Raw genomic sequence first — 18,613 nt, 5'->3', positions numbered from 1 at the left:
CATGACTTTAAGTGAAGTTGTGTATGTGTTATATGTGGAATTTTTGTTTCACATTAGAAGATATTTAATAATTCTCTCTAGAAGGGAGGATGGGAAAGGAGCTGTCACACATTGAAGCCTTTTACTATTAACCAAGGAATAGCCAATTATTGATAATCAATTTACCATTCAACAAAGTATTTAGATATTGCTCCCTTTTTTACTTTTAGGCTCTCCAAGCAGCTAGACAACTTCTCTTACAGCAGCAAACAAGTGGATTGAAATCTCCTAAGAGCAGTGACAAACAGAGACCACTGCAGGTTAGTAAAGCATTCTTGTCCTTGAGATCTTATTTTAAAAGATGTTCATAATGATAACAAATGTGCAGACCCAGTTGTATACATTCAGAAAATTATTACATTTGCATGTGTCGATAATTTTAATTCAAAAAGAGAGCCCATTTTACTTTTTGGAAAGAGAAAAATATTTTCTATTTCCATAGATTTCAAAAGTGTACGAGGCCACTTATTGTGAAAATTGTATAGAAACCACATTTGGTATACGTAGGCATAAGAAGTTTTGTATAAAACTCCCTTGTGGGATTTTAACAGAATTTTATTCACAAGTTAAAATAAAATGTGAAATTTCTTCTCCAAAAGCAAAGCCATAGTAAGATGGTGTGGAAAGAGACAAAGCAGTCTTAGACAACCTCCGCAGTTGTATCCAAGTGACAAATGCAGAAAACCTCCAAGGTTGCCAGAAAAACTGTTTGAGTTTGCCAAGGAGTTATTGCTGTTGCTACAGTTATAAAAACACATTCTGGAGTTTGTTGTCCTTATTCACTATGTTTGTCCTGTGCAACTGATAGTATACGTATGTCCTTTAAAGTAACTTTTTCTTATGTAATATAACCACTGTTTCATATAGTCTTACCCAGGGTATATAGGCCATTGTTTGGGGAGAAGAAGCATTTTTAGGGTGGTTTTTTTCATGTTTGGAAGGTAGAATCTGGAGTTACATAAAACATCTTTCAAAATGTTTATCAGCTCTGTTGAAAGATAAGCAATGTTTTTTCCTGAATCCTGTGTTATATGTAAGCCTAATAAGGTAAGCTTAGTTTAAAAAAAAAAAAAAAAGTAAGCATCCTTCTTGTTCCTTTATTTTAACAAAACAATCTTGGTTTTTTTTTTTTTGTTTTTGTTTTTGTTTTTTAATGGCCTAGCTGTCTATTTTCATTTTCAGGTGTATTCCCAGATGCTAGTAATTAAATCTTACATGATGGCCTTCTGAATGACAGAGAATTACAGGCTACTTATCTACACAATCCAGAAACTACTTATTCCCTAAAAACTGGATTAAATTTTTGGTCCCTAAACAAATTTGAGATCAGAATATATGTTGTTGGGAACCAGCCCTTTCGTGGGAGGTGGGTGGGAAGAAGGAGGACTTGTGGAGAGGGGTTGTGTTCCAACCGTGTAAAGTTCAAATGTCTGCCATGATTGCAAAAGTTGTAGTGAATCAGCCTGAGTTTAAGATTCATTTTAACTTTTTTTAAAAAAATAAATGTCACATTCTTTTGTTTAAACTAATCAGTAATTTTATGGTGACACACTTTCCTCACCATCATCTCTCCCCAAGTAAATGACAGTGATTGGAGTATTTCCATCAAATTCTGTTAGTCAAAGGGAGCCTCTCCATACATTTACATGACAGAGAAAAATCTGCATAGAAGTCACATAAGATAGCAAATGAAATATTTTCCTCACTGTAGCTTCAGAATGGGAATTTTGCACTGTTGTTGGCATAGCAAGGGAGGTTTAGTTGCTGGCAGCATAAGCCAAAGGTAGGAGTTTATTGTTTCGACTTTGGGAAAAGCACTACATATTGTCCTAATTCTATTTTAACATGCCCCTTGATAAAAAAAGACTAAGTAGTTGTTCCTTCCTCCCCAAAGCTAAGTCCAGTAGAAGCTTCTTTATTGCTGGTTACCAGGGTATCTTTGGAAAGAATGGTTGGGCTTTAGTTTGTCTTTCTTTTTTTGTTGTATTGGAAGGCAAGATTTGATACTTTGTTTAACTAAAATATACATAATTTTTCTTGGAAAGCACACACATATAATGTAGGAATATTAATGACTCTAAAATAAGAAATTGTTGCTCATGTACCAAATGTTGTATAAATAAAATTTCGGGCAGAAGTCCTCAATTTTGTTATTTTATTGCGAAAGGATGATTGAAAGTAATTTAAATATCTTTTAACAATTTCAAGTGCTAACCATTACCACAGACTTTTCTTGTGTCACTTATATTTAGTGTTTTATGATGCATATTAATATATCTCCTTTGTATAAATTATAAAACTATAACATTTTATTATTATTTTGTATTTTAATCAGGTCTAATGCCAAAATGTCATAGGAATGAAAAGTTGGTTTTTATGAATGAGAATTTAGAAGTAGTAAATGAAGACTTACCTGTTCACCAAATTATACACTGCGATTAATATAATGTGAGCCTAAAGTTTTAGTATCTCACAGAATTTGATAAGTTTAGCAACTGTAAACATACTGGGATTGTATTACAAACCTAGCAGCATCTTCCTAGTTTGCATATGTTGTCAAATGAGGATATTAGGTGATGCTTATCCTTGCATCTGCAAATGCTTTTTAATGTGAGTTGCATTATTAGCCACTTATGTGAAAGGGTTGCATATTTTTGTTAAAAATTTTAACCATAAAATATGAAATTAAAACTTTGACGATTTTTTTTCAGTCTAGTTCTTTTTCTACTTAAAGAGTTTAACCAATCTTTCAGAATAGAGTTGGTGTAGATTATCTCTTAAAATGAATAAAGATAATTGAACATGTTTCAAAACCTGCACTTATAAAGGCTAGGTATTTGGTGCTGATAATAGATCATGGTGGTTTGTGCTTTATCATACATAACACATTTTTAGAGGACCAAAAGAAAGGACGTGTTTTTCATTTTCAAATATAGTTTTGATGGAGAACTATTTTATAAGGTTTGAAAAAAAATAGAGAGAGATAAAAAAAATCTGTTTTGATGGCTCAAGTCACAAGAACAATATTAGGTCTTGTTATACTCAACTGATTTCTTTGAAATGTTGAAAAGTAGTAGCCAGATTTGAAGTGTGACATGGTAGAGAGTCTATTTCCAACAGACTAGTATTTATCTGCTATTACTTTTCATTTACATTTTTTTCAGGGTTTTGTGCTACAGATGACTTAGATATTAGCCTATCTAATACAAAATGGAAAGAAAAAAATCACATCTGACAAGCTCGAGTACCGATTGTAGTAATAATTTCACTCTTCATGTATAGATATCTGAATATATGTATTTGAAACATATTTACATTTTCTATTCATTCCATAAAACACCAATTGAATAGGTCCAGTCAGTAGGTACATTGATTAATGACATATTGATGAATAATATATAAAGATTGTGATGCAAATGGGAGCTCATATTAACCTAGGCATTACCAGATGTTTCTTCTTTACATGCTTACTGTATACCCCAGAAAACACACTATAATGGCTAAAGACAGCCTCTTGTCTTGATTTCTGATATTTACTTATATCTACTCCTAGAACTTCCTAGGCTTGGTTTACCCATAGTGGATCATAAAAAGAAAAGTTAGCCAAAGAGAATAAGTAATGCTTTCAATCTCATAAAACTAATTTCCAGATTAAAAAGAGTAAATTTCTTTTACTGTTTTTAAACACACGCACACACACACACACACACACACACACACACACACACATTTGCGTATGCACACATGCACACTTCCATAATCTGTAAATTTTAAATTTTTTGTAAAATACATTATCAGTTTTCTAGCCTATGACAAATCTACTTAATTTAGTTTAGGTATGAAAATTGGTCGCATTATTGTTCTTGTTACATTTACAGCCATGAGACAGACTTGTGGTTCTTCAACAGCTGTGCAGAGCAGAGACGTAAATTTAAGGTAAATGACATTGCTTTGCTATCTTAGATGAATATTAGTATATAGTATTGTAATCACTTCCTTCATTGTAGGTTAATATCTAATATAAGGTTCTCTTTTCCAATAGGTAATTAAAATATATATTTTTTAAATAATTGTATTAAATAGTTCAAGAACAGAAGAATAAAAAGCAGAAGTGAATTACACTTAAGGGTCTTATTGTGACTCTGCCACAAACCAGTTAAATAAGTTAAGGAAGCCACTCATCTTTTTAAAGTAGAGACATTGGGCTTAACTGATGGACAAAATATTACAATATGTGCTTTAAGATTTATTTTTTTAATCAAGTTATAGGCATCTTAATTTTTCAGGAATAGCTGTATCTTGTTGGGTATTAGTTTATGAGTTAAGATTTTATTTGTTTGTTTGTTTTCAGTTACAAAGCACTTGTTTACTAACATGCCATAGCCAAAAATAATGTTTTGGAATCAACGTACTAAATCCTGTATGCGTGGAAACCATTGTGCAAGTATCATTTTGTACAATATCTGAAGAAACTTTGTTCTTTTTAATGCCTTGAAGTAGTTTTATAAATTGATTTTAGAAGAAACAAAAGCTACACAAAGAATGATTTTACCTATGTATTTCATTTAATAATCTACAGTAAAATATGTTGTGATATAATACAATTTAGCAAATTTCTACCTTTTTTACTTCTTCAACTTGAAATGTTAAAATTAACATCAGCAGACAAAACAAGAAATTCTGCAGTAAACTACTCAGCATTTGTAAAATTTCATATTCTCGGAATAAACCAAGAATAAAGTATGAAATATAAATAATGAAATATATATTCTAGAAGAAAATAATAACTGTAGGATATGGAATTAGACAGTGATAAATAATTTAGGTTTTAGGAAATTATAAATGTTCGTGCATGCAGTGGTAAAGAATAATGTTGAATATTTTCTTTTCAACCTAATTTCTGATTTCTAGTATGGAAGAATTAGAAGGAAACTAAAACATCTTGTTTCAAATACTGAAAGTAACAAAATCAAAAAATTTGCAATATGGATTTGAGTAGAGCAATGCACTATGATGTAGAAAACAAGATATTTTTAAAGTTTTTTTGCTATTTTTTCTATGTATCAAAAAGATAGGCAGTAAGTCGAATACATTGCTTTTATTTCATAAATCATAAATTTTAAAAAGTTTAACTTAAAAACTATTCACAAGGACAGACTATGCCTGTGTGGTACTCATTTTCCCATTAAAGTACAGAGCATTTCTTAAAAGCCAGCATGAAATAAGCAGTTTTACAAGAATGTTATAGAATACAACCTTAAAATATGATGATGTTGCCACCCGTGGCCAGCTGCTCAAGGTTGACACCCTGTGGAGGAGGGTCTAGGATGTCCAGTCCATCATTGTTAAGTATGCTTCAATGGAAAACTTGTATCTCATCTAGTCATAGCATGTAGGAGAAAGAACATACGTTTTGAGTATGAAGCCTACTTTGTCCTTAATCAGTAAGATTTTGCATAGGTAGAGTCCTTGGAGTCCATGTCTTGGAGGCTGTTACCTCCTCTCTAAAAAAGGGACAAAGGACACCTATCTTGCAAGATTGTTGTGAAGACTACAAAGAATACTGTGTTAAGTAACTAGCGTAAATTCTTGCACTTATAATGAGTTAATAAATAATTACTGTTATGATCAGCTCCAGAAATTTTATATTTAATCCAAGGTTATGATAAATATTCTATAATATGGTTTCAATTGTCCATAATTTTCACTATTCACTACATATGCCTAATTTATAAGAAAGCAGCACTGAGTGTTTTAGGTACTACTAAAGTATCTCCCCCTCCTACATGCCCCCACAACATACATATTTCACAGTTGCCACACACAAAATTACTTTTTAATTTTTTTAACATTTATTTATTTTTGAGAGACAAGAGAGAGACGGACCATGAGTGGGGGAGGGGCAGAGAGAGAGGGAGACACAGAATCCAAGGCAGGCTCCAGGCTCTGAGCTGTCAGCACAGAGCCCGATGAGGGGATCAAACTCACGGACCGAGATCATGACCTGAGCTGAAGTCAGAGGCTTAACCTACTGAGCCACCCAGGCGTCACACAGCCACCCACGTGCCCCTCATAAAATTACTTTTTAACGTTTGCCTTTCCTACAAGGCTGTGAGCTCTGTAACAGCAGGGACCATGAATTTCCTGCTCATCTCCAGTGCCTCACAATGCCTGGTGAATAATAAAGCTCAGTAAATACTTGTATAGATGGTATGGAGCCTATAAGGAGTCTGTACTGTATTGTTTAGATAGGAGGGGCTTTAAAGTCTTGATAAGCAGGTGATATGATCAAAGCAGTGCTTTGTGAATACCTCATCAACAGTGGAGCATTTGGAGGATGTTTAGGGGGAGGGGAGTTGCGAGAGGTCTGGAATAAGGATAAACTTTAAAAAATTATTTAAATAGGCATATGATGAATTGATCCTTAGGCGTGTGGAGTTTGAGCTGATGGCAAGAAAAGTAAGTTAAAGTAACAAACTTTTAGAAAATTAGAACTTGATAGAGAGATTATAGCCAGAGACAACTATTTGTGAAATAATCCAGAAATGATAGATGAATCCATGAAAGTGGAGATTTCTGACAAAGATGATTTACCAAGAGGAGCTCAGTAACATCCACATTTTTTAGGGCAAGAAGAAAAAGAAGCACAAGGATAAAAAGAGGGAGAGAGAGGAAAAGAAGAACCAAATTAGCATTTATCAACGAAGGTCAAGGAAAGGAAGAGCTTTTAAAAGGTGGCTCTTGTCAACCATATCAAGCAATGTCCATGAAGATGAACATTTTCATACATACAATTTTGAATTGCAACATTGGTGATTGTTGATCCCCTAGTTTCTTTGTCATTCACCAGTAACTCTTAGAATCTGCAGTACTAAAGTGATCAAATAATGAATCAGAAAAAAGAAAACTTACTTTTACAAGAATGTTAAATAGAAAATTGAGAGTTAGTAAATATACTTCTGTTTTCTCAAATTGCTCTGTCTCTGATTGTGTAAGTAAATGAAGTAAATATATATTGCATATCTAATACTGAGTTCCCATAAATTAATCTGGAAGAAAACTGCTTTCTAGGAGGTTAAATTTTCTCTTTTCCTACCAACCAAAGCACGTGTTCCATTGTGTAATCCATTAGGATTCAAAGAACATATTCCCTTGCCTTCTCTATCTTAACTAAAGTGAGGAAGAAAGAAATAGAACATTAATATTGTTAAGGGAGCTCTCCATAGGATTTAAGACTTAGGCTGTGAATTTTATCTTAAGATGTTTGGAGGTGTTATACAAGCCAAATTGAATGACAAAGTGAACAGTGTGAGTACATGATTAAAGACAAAAAATGAAATTATTTTGAAATTCGCTTACATTTAAGATTCCTTGTGTTTCCTCAGTGGATTCTATTCATATATTTCGATCATCCTGCATTCTGTATTCCACTTGGTTTTCTTAAAATTTCCCCACTGTCTTCATCTTTTCTAGTATATTGTTTCTTCCTTTATTGTCCTCTTCTTTTCTCTCATCATGTAGTCTTGTCCATTTCACTTAATCTCTGTCCCTTCAGTCCCATATTGAGAAAAGAGTAACTTTAAATGCCTGTAATTACTCAATTCTATCTTGAACCTAGAAGATATTCTAGCATATCATCTTACAAACAAAATAGAAAATCCGTGCTCCTTTTTACAGTCCAGTATCCACTATTTAGTTCTTATCTTGCCCCAAGAGAAGTTTCCATTATGCAATTTTAAGTTGTAGTTGTAGTATGCAAGCAACTCAGTTCTTGATGATCTTTGACACTTGGATGGACCTGGAACCCTGGAGCCTTTCATTTACTGCTAGAAATCCCATTACTGATGACAGACATTTACAGGTGGCTCTTTAAAAGTCACCGTCAGAATGGTGACATCATTCCTTAAAGCCTTTTGTTAGATTTTCCAGAAAACTCATTGAGAGGTGAATATTCAAACTTGAATTGCTTGGGATAGTTATATTAAATGGCCAGTTTTTAAAGGAGATCTTAGGTTGTGCTGATTATAATTCATTAAATAATGCTGAGTTTGGAAGCACAGCATTTGAAATGATCAAACAGAGGTATAATGAATTGTTCTTTCAAAAATATTTAAGCCACCCTACCTTAATATGAAAATCATATAAGCTCATTATAAGAATCTAACACGATTTTAAGTTAAATTATGGTTGGGCACTAAGTTACTTTTCCCAAAGGCACTTAATAAATATTAATAAATTGCTATAGTGTAGTAGATTTTTTTAGATGAAAATTATGTTCTCTGATTAGATGAGGAAGAAACCACTCATGAGAACTAATTATAGTAGACCCTTGACATTCACAAGGTATGCATCCTGAGATCTTCATGAACCCTCAAATTCAAGAAATTCCCAGTTCAAAAATATGGAGAGGTCTATGCAGGCTTCTTTCCAAATACTATCCTTATTCTGAATTAGGCTACCATTGTCATGTGCAAACTGAAACATAAGTGAATTGCTTCCAGCTTTCAATAAAAATTCTTTCTTGACTTCAAAATATCTTTTTTTTTTTAAAGAAGAAAGAATTTTTTTTTTAACATCACAGGTTTTCCTACATCGGTGAGAATAGGTAGAGAACAGCAAAATACATTCATAATAGAAGAATCATGGGGGTGGAGAAGTTAGTTTATGCATATGAGAAGTCAGCCATGTAAAGAATGGATCAGCCTCCCCCCAGCATGCTTGATTCATTTTCATGGCCTGACAAATTACAGAAGCGGAATGCCTGGAACCTTGGAACTTGGTGGTTTGAAAATTATCAGACCAATCCTCAATGTCTGTGAATTTTAAGAGCCCATTCTGCTAGATCTTATACTCTAGCATATATGAGGAAGAATCCAGAGTGAACAAACAAGTTCCCCCTACCTTACTTGCTGATATTTTAAGAATTGGGAAAGGCATTCAATATAAATGTTTTCTCCTCCTTCATTTTAAATCTCAATGACATTAATAAATTACCTGGAGTACTCTTTCAGAGTAGAAGTTGCCTGGAATATTTTTTAGGGGCATGTAAGAAGGCAGTGTCTTAGGAATGAAAAGACCTCTTAGAGGTTCAGTAGATGAGTAGAAGCTTTATTTTAATGGCCATGCGTTGTTAACTGGCCTAAGCATTCTGAGCTTCATATTTTATCCCTGACATGAGAGTCTCTGCTTACATTCAGTTCACAGCTGAATCACACCCAGCTTACCTGGTGGTTATTTTTTTTTTTAAGGCTTTGTTGTTTGATCATGCCAATTTTTATAGTTTTGCCATATAGACACAGAACATGCAGTACCTAGTAGTAAAGCATTTTGATAACACAAAATAGAAAATTCCTTTGCACAGTGTATACATTCTTACACTTCTAATGCTGACACTTGTGCTGCTGTAAAAGCTGCCACCTTGATATCTTCTGCTAGTGCTACTGCAAGTCCTCAAGTGACAAACCAAGGAACATACTGAGCACTGATGTGCTGACATGAGGAAAATCTGTTGTCTTACAGAAGAACTGTAGTAAATTCTTCAATAGAATATCTTTGGAAAAACAAACCAAAAAAAACCAAAAACAAAAACCCGCAAACAATAAAATCATTCTCTTCATATTCCACCTTCTTCCCATAGAACCAAGCATGTAACAGACATTTAAAACATACTAATTGGTGATTGAAATATGACTAAAGTTTTAGTTTCTCCAAAACTGGGGCATCATTGATACTTTTCTCTTTATTATAGAAGAATATATTTCCAATAACTGTCATCAGTCTCCTGTGCAGTCTTAGAGTTCGCTTAGGCCAGTGTTTCTCAAATCCAAGAAATACTTCAAAACATTTAAGAAATGGAGAATTGGGGATCCACCCAAGACCATTCAGTAAAAATTTGAGGGGATTGGATTTTGGAAAAATCAAAGTATTTTAGGCTCTCCAGAAGATTCTAATGCAGCTGGTCCACAGAGTCATATGCAGAAATCCGAAACTACTTTTCTGAAACAGTGGGACCCTGTAATAAAAAGTACTGAACCTGGGGGCGCCTGGGTGGCTCAGTCGGTTAGACTTCTGACTTCAGCTCAGGTCATGATCTCACGGCTCGTGCATTCGAGCCCTGCGTTGGGATCTGTGCTGACAGCTCAGAGCCAGGAGCCTGCTTCAGATTCTGTGTCACCCTCTCTCTCTGCCCCTCCCATGCTCATGCTCTGTCTCTCTCTGTCTCTTACAAATGAATAAATGCTAAAAAAATAATAAGTGTTCTGACAATTAAAAAAAAAGTACGGATTCCGAATTCTCTTATTACAATACTGTGTCCTTTTAATGTCTGGAACTCTGTTCTTCAACCTACACAATGAAAAATGCTGAAATAATGGCACCTCATGTTCCTACCAGATTCAGCAGCCTTTGAATCCTGTCCTGTGTTTTGTTTTGTTTCCTTTATGTGTGTGTGTGTGTGTGTGTGTGTGTGTGTGTATATATATATATATATATATATATATATATATATGTCTTTAAACCTGAGCTAATTCAAAAGGCCCCTGGCTAGCTGTCTTGAGAGGTCTCTCTCCACTTATCCATGGATAATGGATAATTTCCAAATAATCCAGGATCATTTCCAACAATATTGTCAGAATTTTACTTTCAATTAGTTCTCATCAGTACTCTCAATGAGTAAAATCTTCACTAATGAACTCATTCTCTTCTTATATCTTTGATCAAAACAATTTGTTTTCTAAAGTCCTCCAACATATGCACTATGTCCAGTTGGCCTCCCTTTCAATGTTAGAACCTTAAGGAAAAGGCTCATTGTCTTCAAAGACAGCTGTCTGCTACAGTGGCCCTTGCATGCTGATCTCATTGTTCACCACACACTTTTTACGTGGTATGTGAGCGGCAGTTTCTCTAACATTGCTTCGTGTTTCCACAAAGCTGACCTTGCCCTTCTTTTCTCAATATGCATTTCTCCACCTTCATCTAGAAAACTTCTGGGTACCTTTTACATTCTTGTTGTCAGCAACTCTGAAGTCTCTTTTGATACTCTCTCCTGCCACACACACAATGTAGATTTAATTATTCGTTTCTATATATTACTTCTATGTCATATACCTACTTCTATTTTTATAGGTATCACACTGAATCAGAATTACTTGGAGGCTGGGACTCTGTCTTATTCATCTTCACATTTCCAGTGTCTGGCACATAGTGCATTTTGGGTAAATGTGTGGAGTCCATTCATCAGGGCTAGTTTATAATTGAGTTTCTCCTTTCTGCCATGTTCCAGATTTGTTTTTTTCACTTGCCCGCTGGTGCATGCCAACTTAGATAAAGCTGTCTTAAACTGAAATTATTTATCTCTCCCAACCCTTATCCAATGCTTTCATCAACTTTTCTGATTTGTGTTCTACAAACCCTTCTGATCTAATTGGGTCATATTCCTCTGCTCTAATGTGAAAATTTCCCTTTTCTTCAACCTCTCACCGTGGCACAAAAGGCTATACATCATCATATACCTGATACATCACAACCATGACCTAATCCTTACTGCTCACTGAACATGCTGTATATTTATTTATTCAGTCATTCATAGATATTTACAGGTTGTTTCTTATATACCAGGCACTTTCTGGGGTGACATGAACCATAAGAACTTTGATACCTATTTGCCTTGGTTTCTATTCCTCCCATCTGTTTGGAAGGTCGTTCACACCTACCTACCCACTGCCTGCTACCTTAGTTGCCAGACTCCTACACACAATTTAAGGCCCTATTCCCTCAAGTCTTCTCTGACTCTTCAGAGATAAATAATCCCTCATCCATGTGTATTTCGAGAACCCATATCGTATTTTTATTTTATCATCCCATATATGTTACTTATAAAGATTCAGTTACATGATTAGATTAGTTGCATGAATCAGGTCACATTACCCACCCCCCTCTCACATTGCTAATTTATCTTGTCTTAGCTCTATTAGGCAGTCTGTTTATGACTAATACTTCAACCGATTCCCTTTCCTGTGTAGATAGCATGTAATATACTTATTTAACAATAACAATTCTTTCTCCTTTTTATCTTTTCTTAAATATTTTCTTTCCTGATTTTATCTTCTGGTTTATTAATTTTATAGATACATAAATTTTGCTTACAATAAGCTCTTTCCCCCTATTTATTCTGTTTTTCTTTTTTGAACAAGATATACTGCTTGATTATTCTGTACTAGCAATGTTCTAACCCTGCTAAATATCAATGATACTTTTCCTAAGGAACTGGAAGTAAAAAGTGTGCTTAGCAAAATTATACCAGAAATGTACAAGATTACAAATGAGATGTGAGGATTTTTCAAATATCATCAAAGAACTATACTTTCTGTATGATTTATTGGCATATAACTTTTATGCGTTGATCGTATCTATTGATTTAGCCATGTGAATTTCAAATATTTCCACTGAAATACTGCCTAATTTTCTATGGAATTTGTCAGCTGCTCTTTTTAAGAATATAGATTTATTTTTCTCATAAAGCATGAACTCCTTAGATATGCAGTCTATATTTGGCTGGTACAACTGCTCAAGGATAACATGAAAGACCAACGTTTCTTTTAGCCTCCTGTTCTGCCCCTGTGTGGCCTTTGTCTTCATGGTCACAAGATGGCTGCCCCTTTTCCAGGCATGTTCCAGGCGGAAAGAAGGGGATGGCAAAATACAAATAAGCTTGTGCCAGCTGAATCAGAGCCCCTTTAATAACAAGTGTTCCAAGAAGCCTTACATAGTAGCTTCTGTTTCCTTCTCGTTGGCCTGAACAGTATCACATGAACACATTGCTTCAACTGAATCTGGGAAGCTGATTGATTACGTTTGACCAGGTACTTTGTTACGCTAAACCCAAACTTTTCATAGAGAAAAAAGGAACGATAGATTTTGCAGCAGGCACCTAACGGTGTCTGCCACTAACAGTTTACAATAGATGTTAGTGCCAACTCATTTGGCCCAAGGAATATGTGAAAAGAGATTTTATGACTTGAGATACTTCAGTGACAAGTTTTGTTGTTGTTATTGTTGTTGTTTTTCTTCTGGGAAAATTTAGAAAGACACAAACCTATGTATTAAAGTGACTAAAGATGAGTGGGTTATATGACTTAATTCTAAGCTTTAATATTTTTAGTTATAACTAAAATGTTCTTACAGATCCAGTATATATTCAGTACTGAGTAAAGCACAATGCTAGATCAAGTAAGCAGAGGTGATGCCTCTCCTCCCGGAAGTTGCTGCTGATGCTCCACAGTGCTGGTTATGCACCCTGGTGCAACATGCATAGGCAGTGAAACAAATACTGAGAAGTTTAAATAAGTAAAGCATATGCATATATTGCGTGTAGAGAAACAGTGTTTTTTTTTGAAGGGTGATTAAAAAATTAGTCATAGAAGCCGAAATTTAAATAAGTTAAGGTCAGGAGAAAAATTTTCATTTGGCTATTACGTATTGGGTTGTGGTATTGCTGGAAAGCTCAAGAAAGTTCTGACTTTCTTTCCAGCTATAGTGAAGATAAAAGATGTATTTCACACTTTTTCTATATTTTCTGCAATTATCTGTGTTATAAGCCACCACACTAGAAGAAAACAGGAACTTTGTGGGGTAAGTAGAAGTTCGGAGAAGGCTTGTTCTCCCCTCATCTCCAGCTCCACTGACATGTATGAGTTCCTGCTGTGTTCTGGGTTTCAGGTACTTTACCCCTGATTGGTCATTGTGTTTCTACCTAACCCAGAATTGGTTAGTGCTGTTCCTATTTTACCTATGAGGAATTATAGGGCCAGAAAGGTTCAGTAACTTTCTCAAGGATCCAGGGATGAATATAAGTTCTGTCTGACTACAAGGTCACCTTTTTCATGAATGAATAATTTCTTTAGGAATTCTCAGTTTGGGGACAGGTAGGAAGACAGGAAGGGCAGAAATTTCTCTTCCTGCCTTTGACTGCCTGTCTGGTTGAAGGATGACCTTTCTGGGGGAGTAAGAATGGGAGGTCCTTATGCTATATGTGACTATGCCCCACCAAACTGGGATTGTTCTGCTGACTGTGTGTCAGCCCTTGATCCAGGGCACCTTGAGAATAAGATTTAATCACTGGCTTGGATCTGAGATGCTGTAAGTGTGTAATGATTTTTAATAATCTTACCTTCTCTAATAGGTCCTACATGCTTTGTAGTAATTATCCAGTATGAAATTAAAATGAACTTAGTCCATCTTCTTCTCAAAATACATGGTTTATGGAATTACTGAAATTTGATTTTATCTTTCAAACAAAGGAAATAGTATAATGAACTTTCCTTTGAGAAACACATCATAGGGGCACCTGAGTGGCTCGATTGGTTAAACGTCCGACTTCGTCTCAGGTCATGATCTCATAATTCATGGGTTCGAGCCCCACATGGAGGTCTGTGCTGACAGCTCAGAGCCTGGAACTTGCTTTGGATTCTGTCTTTTCCTCTCTCTGCCCCTCCCCCTCCCCCACTCACACACTGTCTCTGTCTCTCAAAAATAAATAAACGTTAAAATTAAAAACAAAATACATCATAAATTTTGAAAGCAAAGTAAGCCAAGTGACCATATTATTTTTATTCCCTAGTAAAATTATGATCTTTTTAAGGATTTGTTTACCTGTTTTTTATCTTGCTCTTCCTGTATGTGGTTTCTTTTCATTTTATTTCTAATACTTACTTGCAGTGGTCATTTTGCATATCATTAGGCCAGAAGATCAAACCCTGATACCTTTCCAGTGCAGGCAGCTAAATGTAGACTAGGTGCAAAGAAATAGGGAAGAGTTGGAAAGATATAATATTTGAGAGCTCATTTCCCTCTAAAGAAGATGTACATTTCTTTCTCTCCCTTTTTACATTCTTTCCCCTCTTTCTTTATTACATTTTTTCCTTTTCCTTTTTCCCTTCCTTTCTCCCCCACTCTGACCTGCAGGACCCGTTTTGCAACCCCTTTAATAAATACTAGAATATTGAAATCAATCTATGAAATACAGAGATGTATATACATATAGTAAAAAAAAGGGGGGGGTTCTCCTGGGTGGCTCAGTTGATCAAGTGTCTGACTTTTTTAAATTCTTTTTTGTTTTTATTTATTTTTGAGAGAGACAGAGCACAAGCGGGGGGAGGGGCAGAGAGAGAGGGAGACACAGAATCTGAAGCAGGCTCCAGGCTCTGAGCTGTCAGCGCAGAGCCTGACTAGAGAGCCCAACTCACAAACTGTGAGATCATGACCTGAACCAAAGTCGGACGCTTAACTGACTGAGCCACATAGGCGCCACCCCAAGTGTCTGACTCTTGATTTTTGCTCAGGTCATGACCTCATTGTTTGTGAGTTTGAGCCCCACATGGGCTCTGTGCTGACAGTACAGAACCTGCTTGAGATTCTCTGTTTCTCTCTCTGCCCCTCCCCTGCTAGCTCGCTCGCTCGCTCTCTCTCTCTCTCAAAAATAAGCATTAAAAAAAAAGAGACTCAAGTGGTTTCTGATTAGTGATTCCTGAGTCTTTGAGAATACATGAACTTGTTGACGCAGTGTGCAGTAAGAACCCAAGTTTCTGATGGAGCACTGATAAATGAATTACTCAACGTGAAGATGTATCTTGCCATCACTGAAGGGTCAGAATAGCATTGATTCACAATGTCATACCAATATAAATTGCTTTAAAGGAAACATCTGTTCTCGACATAATTGATAGTGAGAAATGTTTCTTAAACCAAATTAGAAATGATTACTTAAGCAATTGATGTAGTTATTTTATTTGGCATTCCCACTCAATAATTTCCAGCACTGCTAAACTAAAGTAAAGGTTGGCTAATATATTTTCTCCCCACTCCCTACCTTTTTGCTTCCTATTCTATTCAACTAGATACTTAGTTAATAAGAAGAGAGTTCAGGAGTAATGTAGATATAAATTGAAAAGCCTACTCTCTATAATTTCATATGAAACAAATGATTATCATGCTCCAATGGAAAAACCACAAGCAAAAAACAAAAGAGCAGTAAGATTTCAAAAGTGGTTTACAGTATTTCCATGTATTAGAATTTACATCCTCAGTCAATCAATCCATCAAAGAAACATGACTGAATGCCCTCAGTGTGTTAGACACTTTGCTAGGCAGGCACCAGGTACCATAGGGGTTTCAAAATGTTCCTACCCTAAGGGAGTTGGCAATCTGGCTAGATAAAAATTCAGGATAATAACCATTTTTCTAAGCCATTTTAAACAAAACTCAGTGGTTTAAGGTAAAAAAAAAAAAAAACAACCTGCTTGACAGTTAATGGCTTTTCAGAGCATTCTATGGAATAAATTGGATTTTTCTTTTCTCTTAAGTGTTTAGTGAATCAGCCATCACTCACAGACTGAGCAGAATAAGGTTTTCTTCATTTTTGTCCCTCCTAAGGCATTGTTTGTGGTTCCTTGAAATTTGTTGAGGACCGAGTTCCAAAATCTGAGAAGTATGGAAACAAGTCTAAGCATAACAAGTAATAGGATAGAGATGATTAAAAGGAAAATGGGAGAGCCAATCACAAAGGGGGTTTACTTTTACTCCGATTGTAAAGCAGAAGAAAAGGAGAAAAAAGTATTTTAATAATTTCTTCACATTTAAAAGAAACCCTCGTGCCATAGGTAGTTATGTATTTATATTTCTGCATTGCTGAGACTAAGGCAAGAGTATAAACCCTGTTTTAATAAGAAAAATCAGAGCACTCATATGATGAATCTTCATGTCTGTAAAGGTTTTTAGGAGCTAACGTGTTGTATGAAAAATATAACTACTGTTCTATGTTTTATTGAAAATCTGCAAGTAGCCTAATTTTGAGTGATTATTAAAGCAATGTGTGCTCACAAAAAAATAATTCAGGCAGTTCCGAAAAATATGAACAATTGAAATTCACCTGAACTCCAAGCTCCCGGTGATCGTGTTAACACGTGTATATATGCGATCACCTGCATTTCTGTGTGCATCCGTGCGTGTGGTATCATTCTGCCAGTCTAGAAATGAATGCAGTTTTATAGTTTTTAGACCTCTTACATGTAAGATTTATTTGTATATTCATCCATTGGAGTATAGCTTAGTTTCGGATCTAGAAAAGCATGAACGTGTTGTAAATGACCTGTCAGTGTTCAGTTGAGGTTTTGTAATAAAGAGAAGAGGTCAGATTCTGTGGTGTCAGGAGAGGCTTTGGATCCAAGGATTGGCTCCATCACTCACTAACTGTGTGAGCTTGGAGAAGGCAGTTTAGTTGTGTAACCTCATTTTCTTTTTTCTGTCAACTGAGAAGATTTGACTTTGTCTGCAGCTCTAGAAGTTTATTATCCTAATCCTTTATTTTTAGCAAAAGAATAGACCTTTTCAGGAGCTTATATTTACAAAAAATCAACCTTCTTTACGGTTACATGTCAAAAGCTTTTAACTTTGATAAGCTAGTTTTTGTCGATAGCAAAAACAAAAAGAAACAAGATTATTTTAAAATTTAGAAATTTACAGCTCATTTACTGAGGTTAAAATATTCTGATACTCAGAGAAAAAGTGAAATTTGTTGTTAGAATATTATACAATTGCGTATTCATTACATACAAATATAGTTTTCATTCCATTATGTTCCACATGCCCCATGACATGCCAGCTTATCTGTTTAGAGTACTTTTCTGTGCGCTCAATTATATATGTAAGTTTTTTAATGAAGAAAAATAAAATAAGGAATATTTAGAAATATAATTATATAGAGGTCACAGCTGTGAAAATTGCTTTTCTCACAATCACTATAACTTGGTTTTATTGCTGAAATTATATAGTAATAAAAATTATTTTTCTGCTCCTAGAGTAACCAGTCTTGGTTCTCGGTAAGAATTTGCACTATATTTATCTAAATAGAAAATAGTTCTTTTCTTTTATTATAGTCACTTTTGAAACAGTGTTTTCTAGAGGTGCTTGGGTGGCTCAGTCAGTTGGGCATCCGACTTTAGCTCAGGTCATGATCTCACAGCTCGTGGGTTCAAGCCCCGCGTCAGGCTCTGTGCTGATGGCTAAGAACCTGGAGCCTGCTTTGGATTCTGTGTCTCCCTCTCTCTCTGCCCCTCCCCTGCTCATGCTCTGTCTCTGTCTCTCTCAAAAATAAATAAACATTAATAAAAATTAAAAAAGAAAGTGTTTTCTAGTACATTTAAAGCCATGAGTTGAAATATTTCAGATCCTGTGAAGTGAAAAAAAAAAAAAAGAAACTTTAAAATATTTTGTTATTAAAAATGTTTTCTCCTGTTTATTTATACTAATGGCTATTATTCAATTGAAAACCAGCTCTGAGTGATAAGAAAGAATATTCTGGGGTCAGAATGCCTGGTCTATAAGGCTGGTACAGGTTTTGAGAATTGAGCAAATCACTTAACTCTTTTGACTCTCGGTTTCTCTTATGCTGAGAATTGGTAAATAATGAGCATAAAAAATGTAATAGAAATGCAAGCTACAATGAATGTTTTAAGTATTTTCATCTTCTACTATAATGAAAGCACTTGTAAAAATGGGATTCTGAATGAAATACTGAACT

General features: G+C 35.0%; 1 protein-coding gene across 9 annotated transcripts in view; it reads left to right on the top strand.

The window, feature by feature from the left end:
- Window positions 1-18,613, top strand: part of FOXP2 (forkhead box P2) — a 569,876-nt gene that overhangs the window by 411,692 nt on the left and 139,571 nt on the right. For 8 of the 9 annotated variants that reach the window (XM_040472193.1, XM_040472192.1, XM_040472191.1 and 5 more), the window contains one exon: window positions 210-299. In XM_040472193.1, the coding sequence (XP_040328127.1) occupies window positions 210-299 (90 nt within the window). Of the gene's footprint in view, window positions 1-209; window positions 300-3,917; window positions 3,976-18,613 lie in introns of those variants that run through there. The other variant, XM_040472195.1, reaches the window with a different exon arrangement.

Source organism: Herpailurus yagouaroundi, unplaced genomic scaffold (assembly GCF_014898765.1).
Source record: "Herpailurus yagouaroundi ecotype Mexico unplaced genomic scaffold, PumYag 100, whole genome shotgun sequence".
Taxonomy (NCBI): Eukaryota; Metazoa; Chordata; class Mammalia; order Carnivora; family Felidae; genus Herpailurus; species Herpailurus yagouaroundi.
Note: the sequence above shows the minus strand (reverse complement) of the source record. Positions and strands in the feature narration are given on the sequence as shown.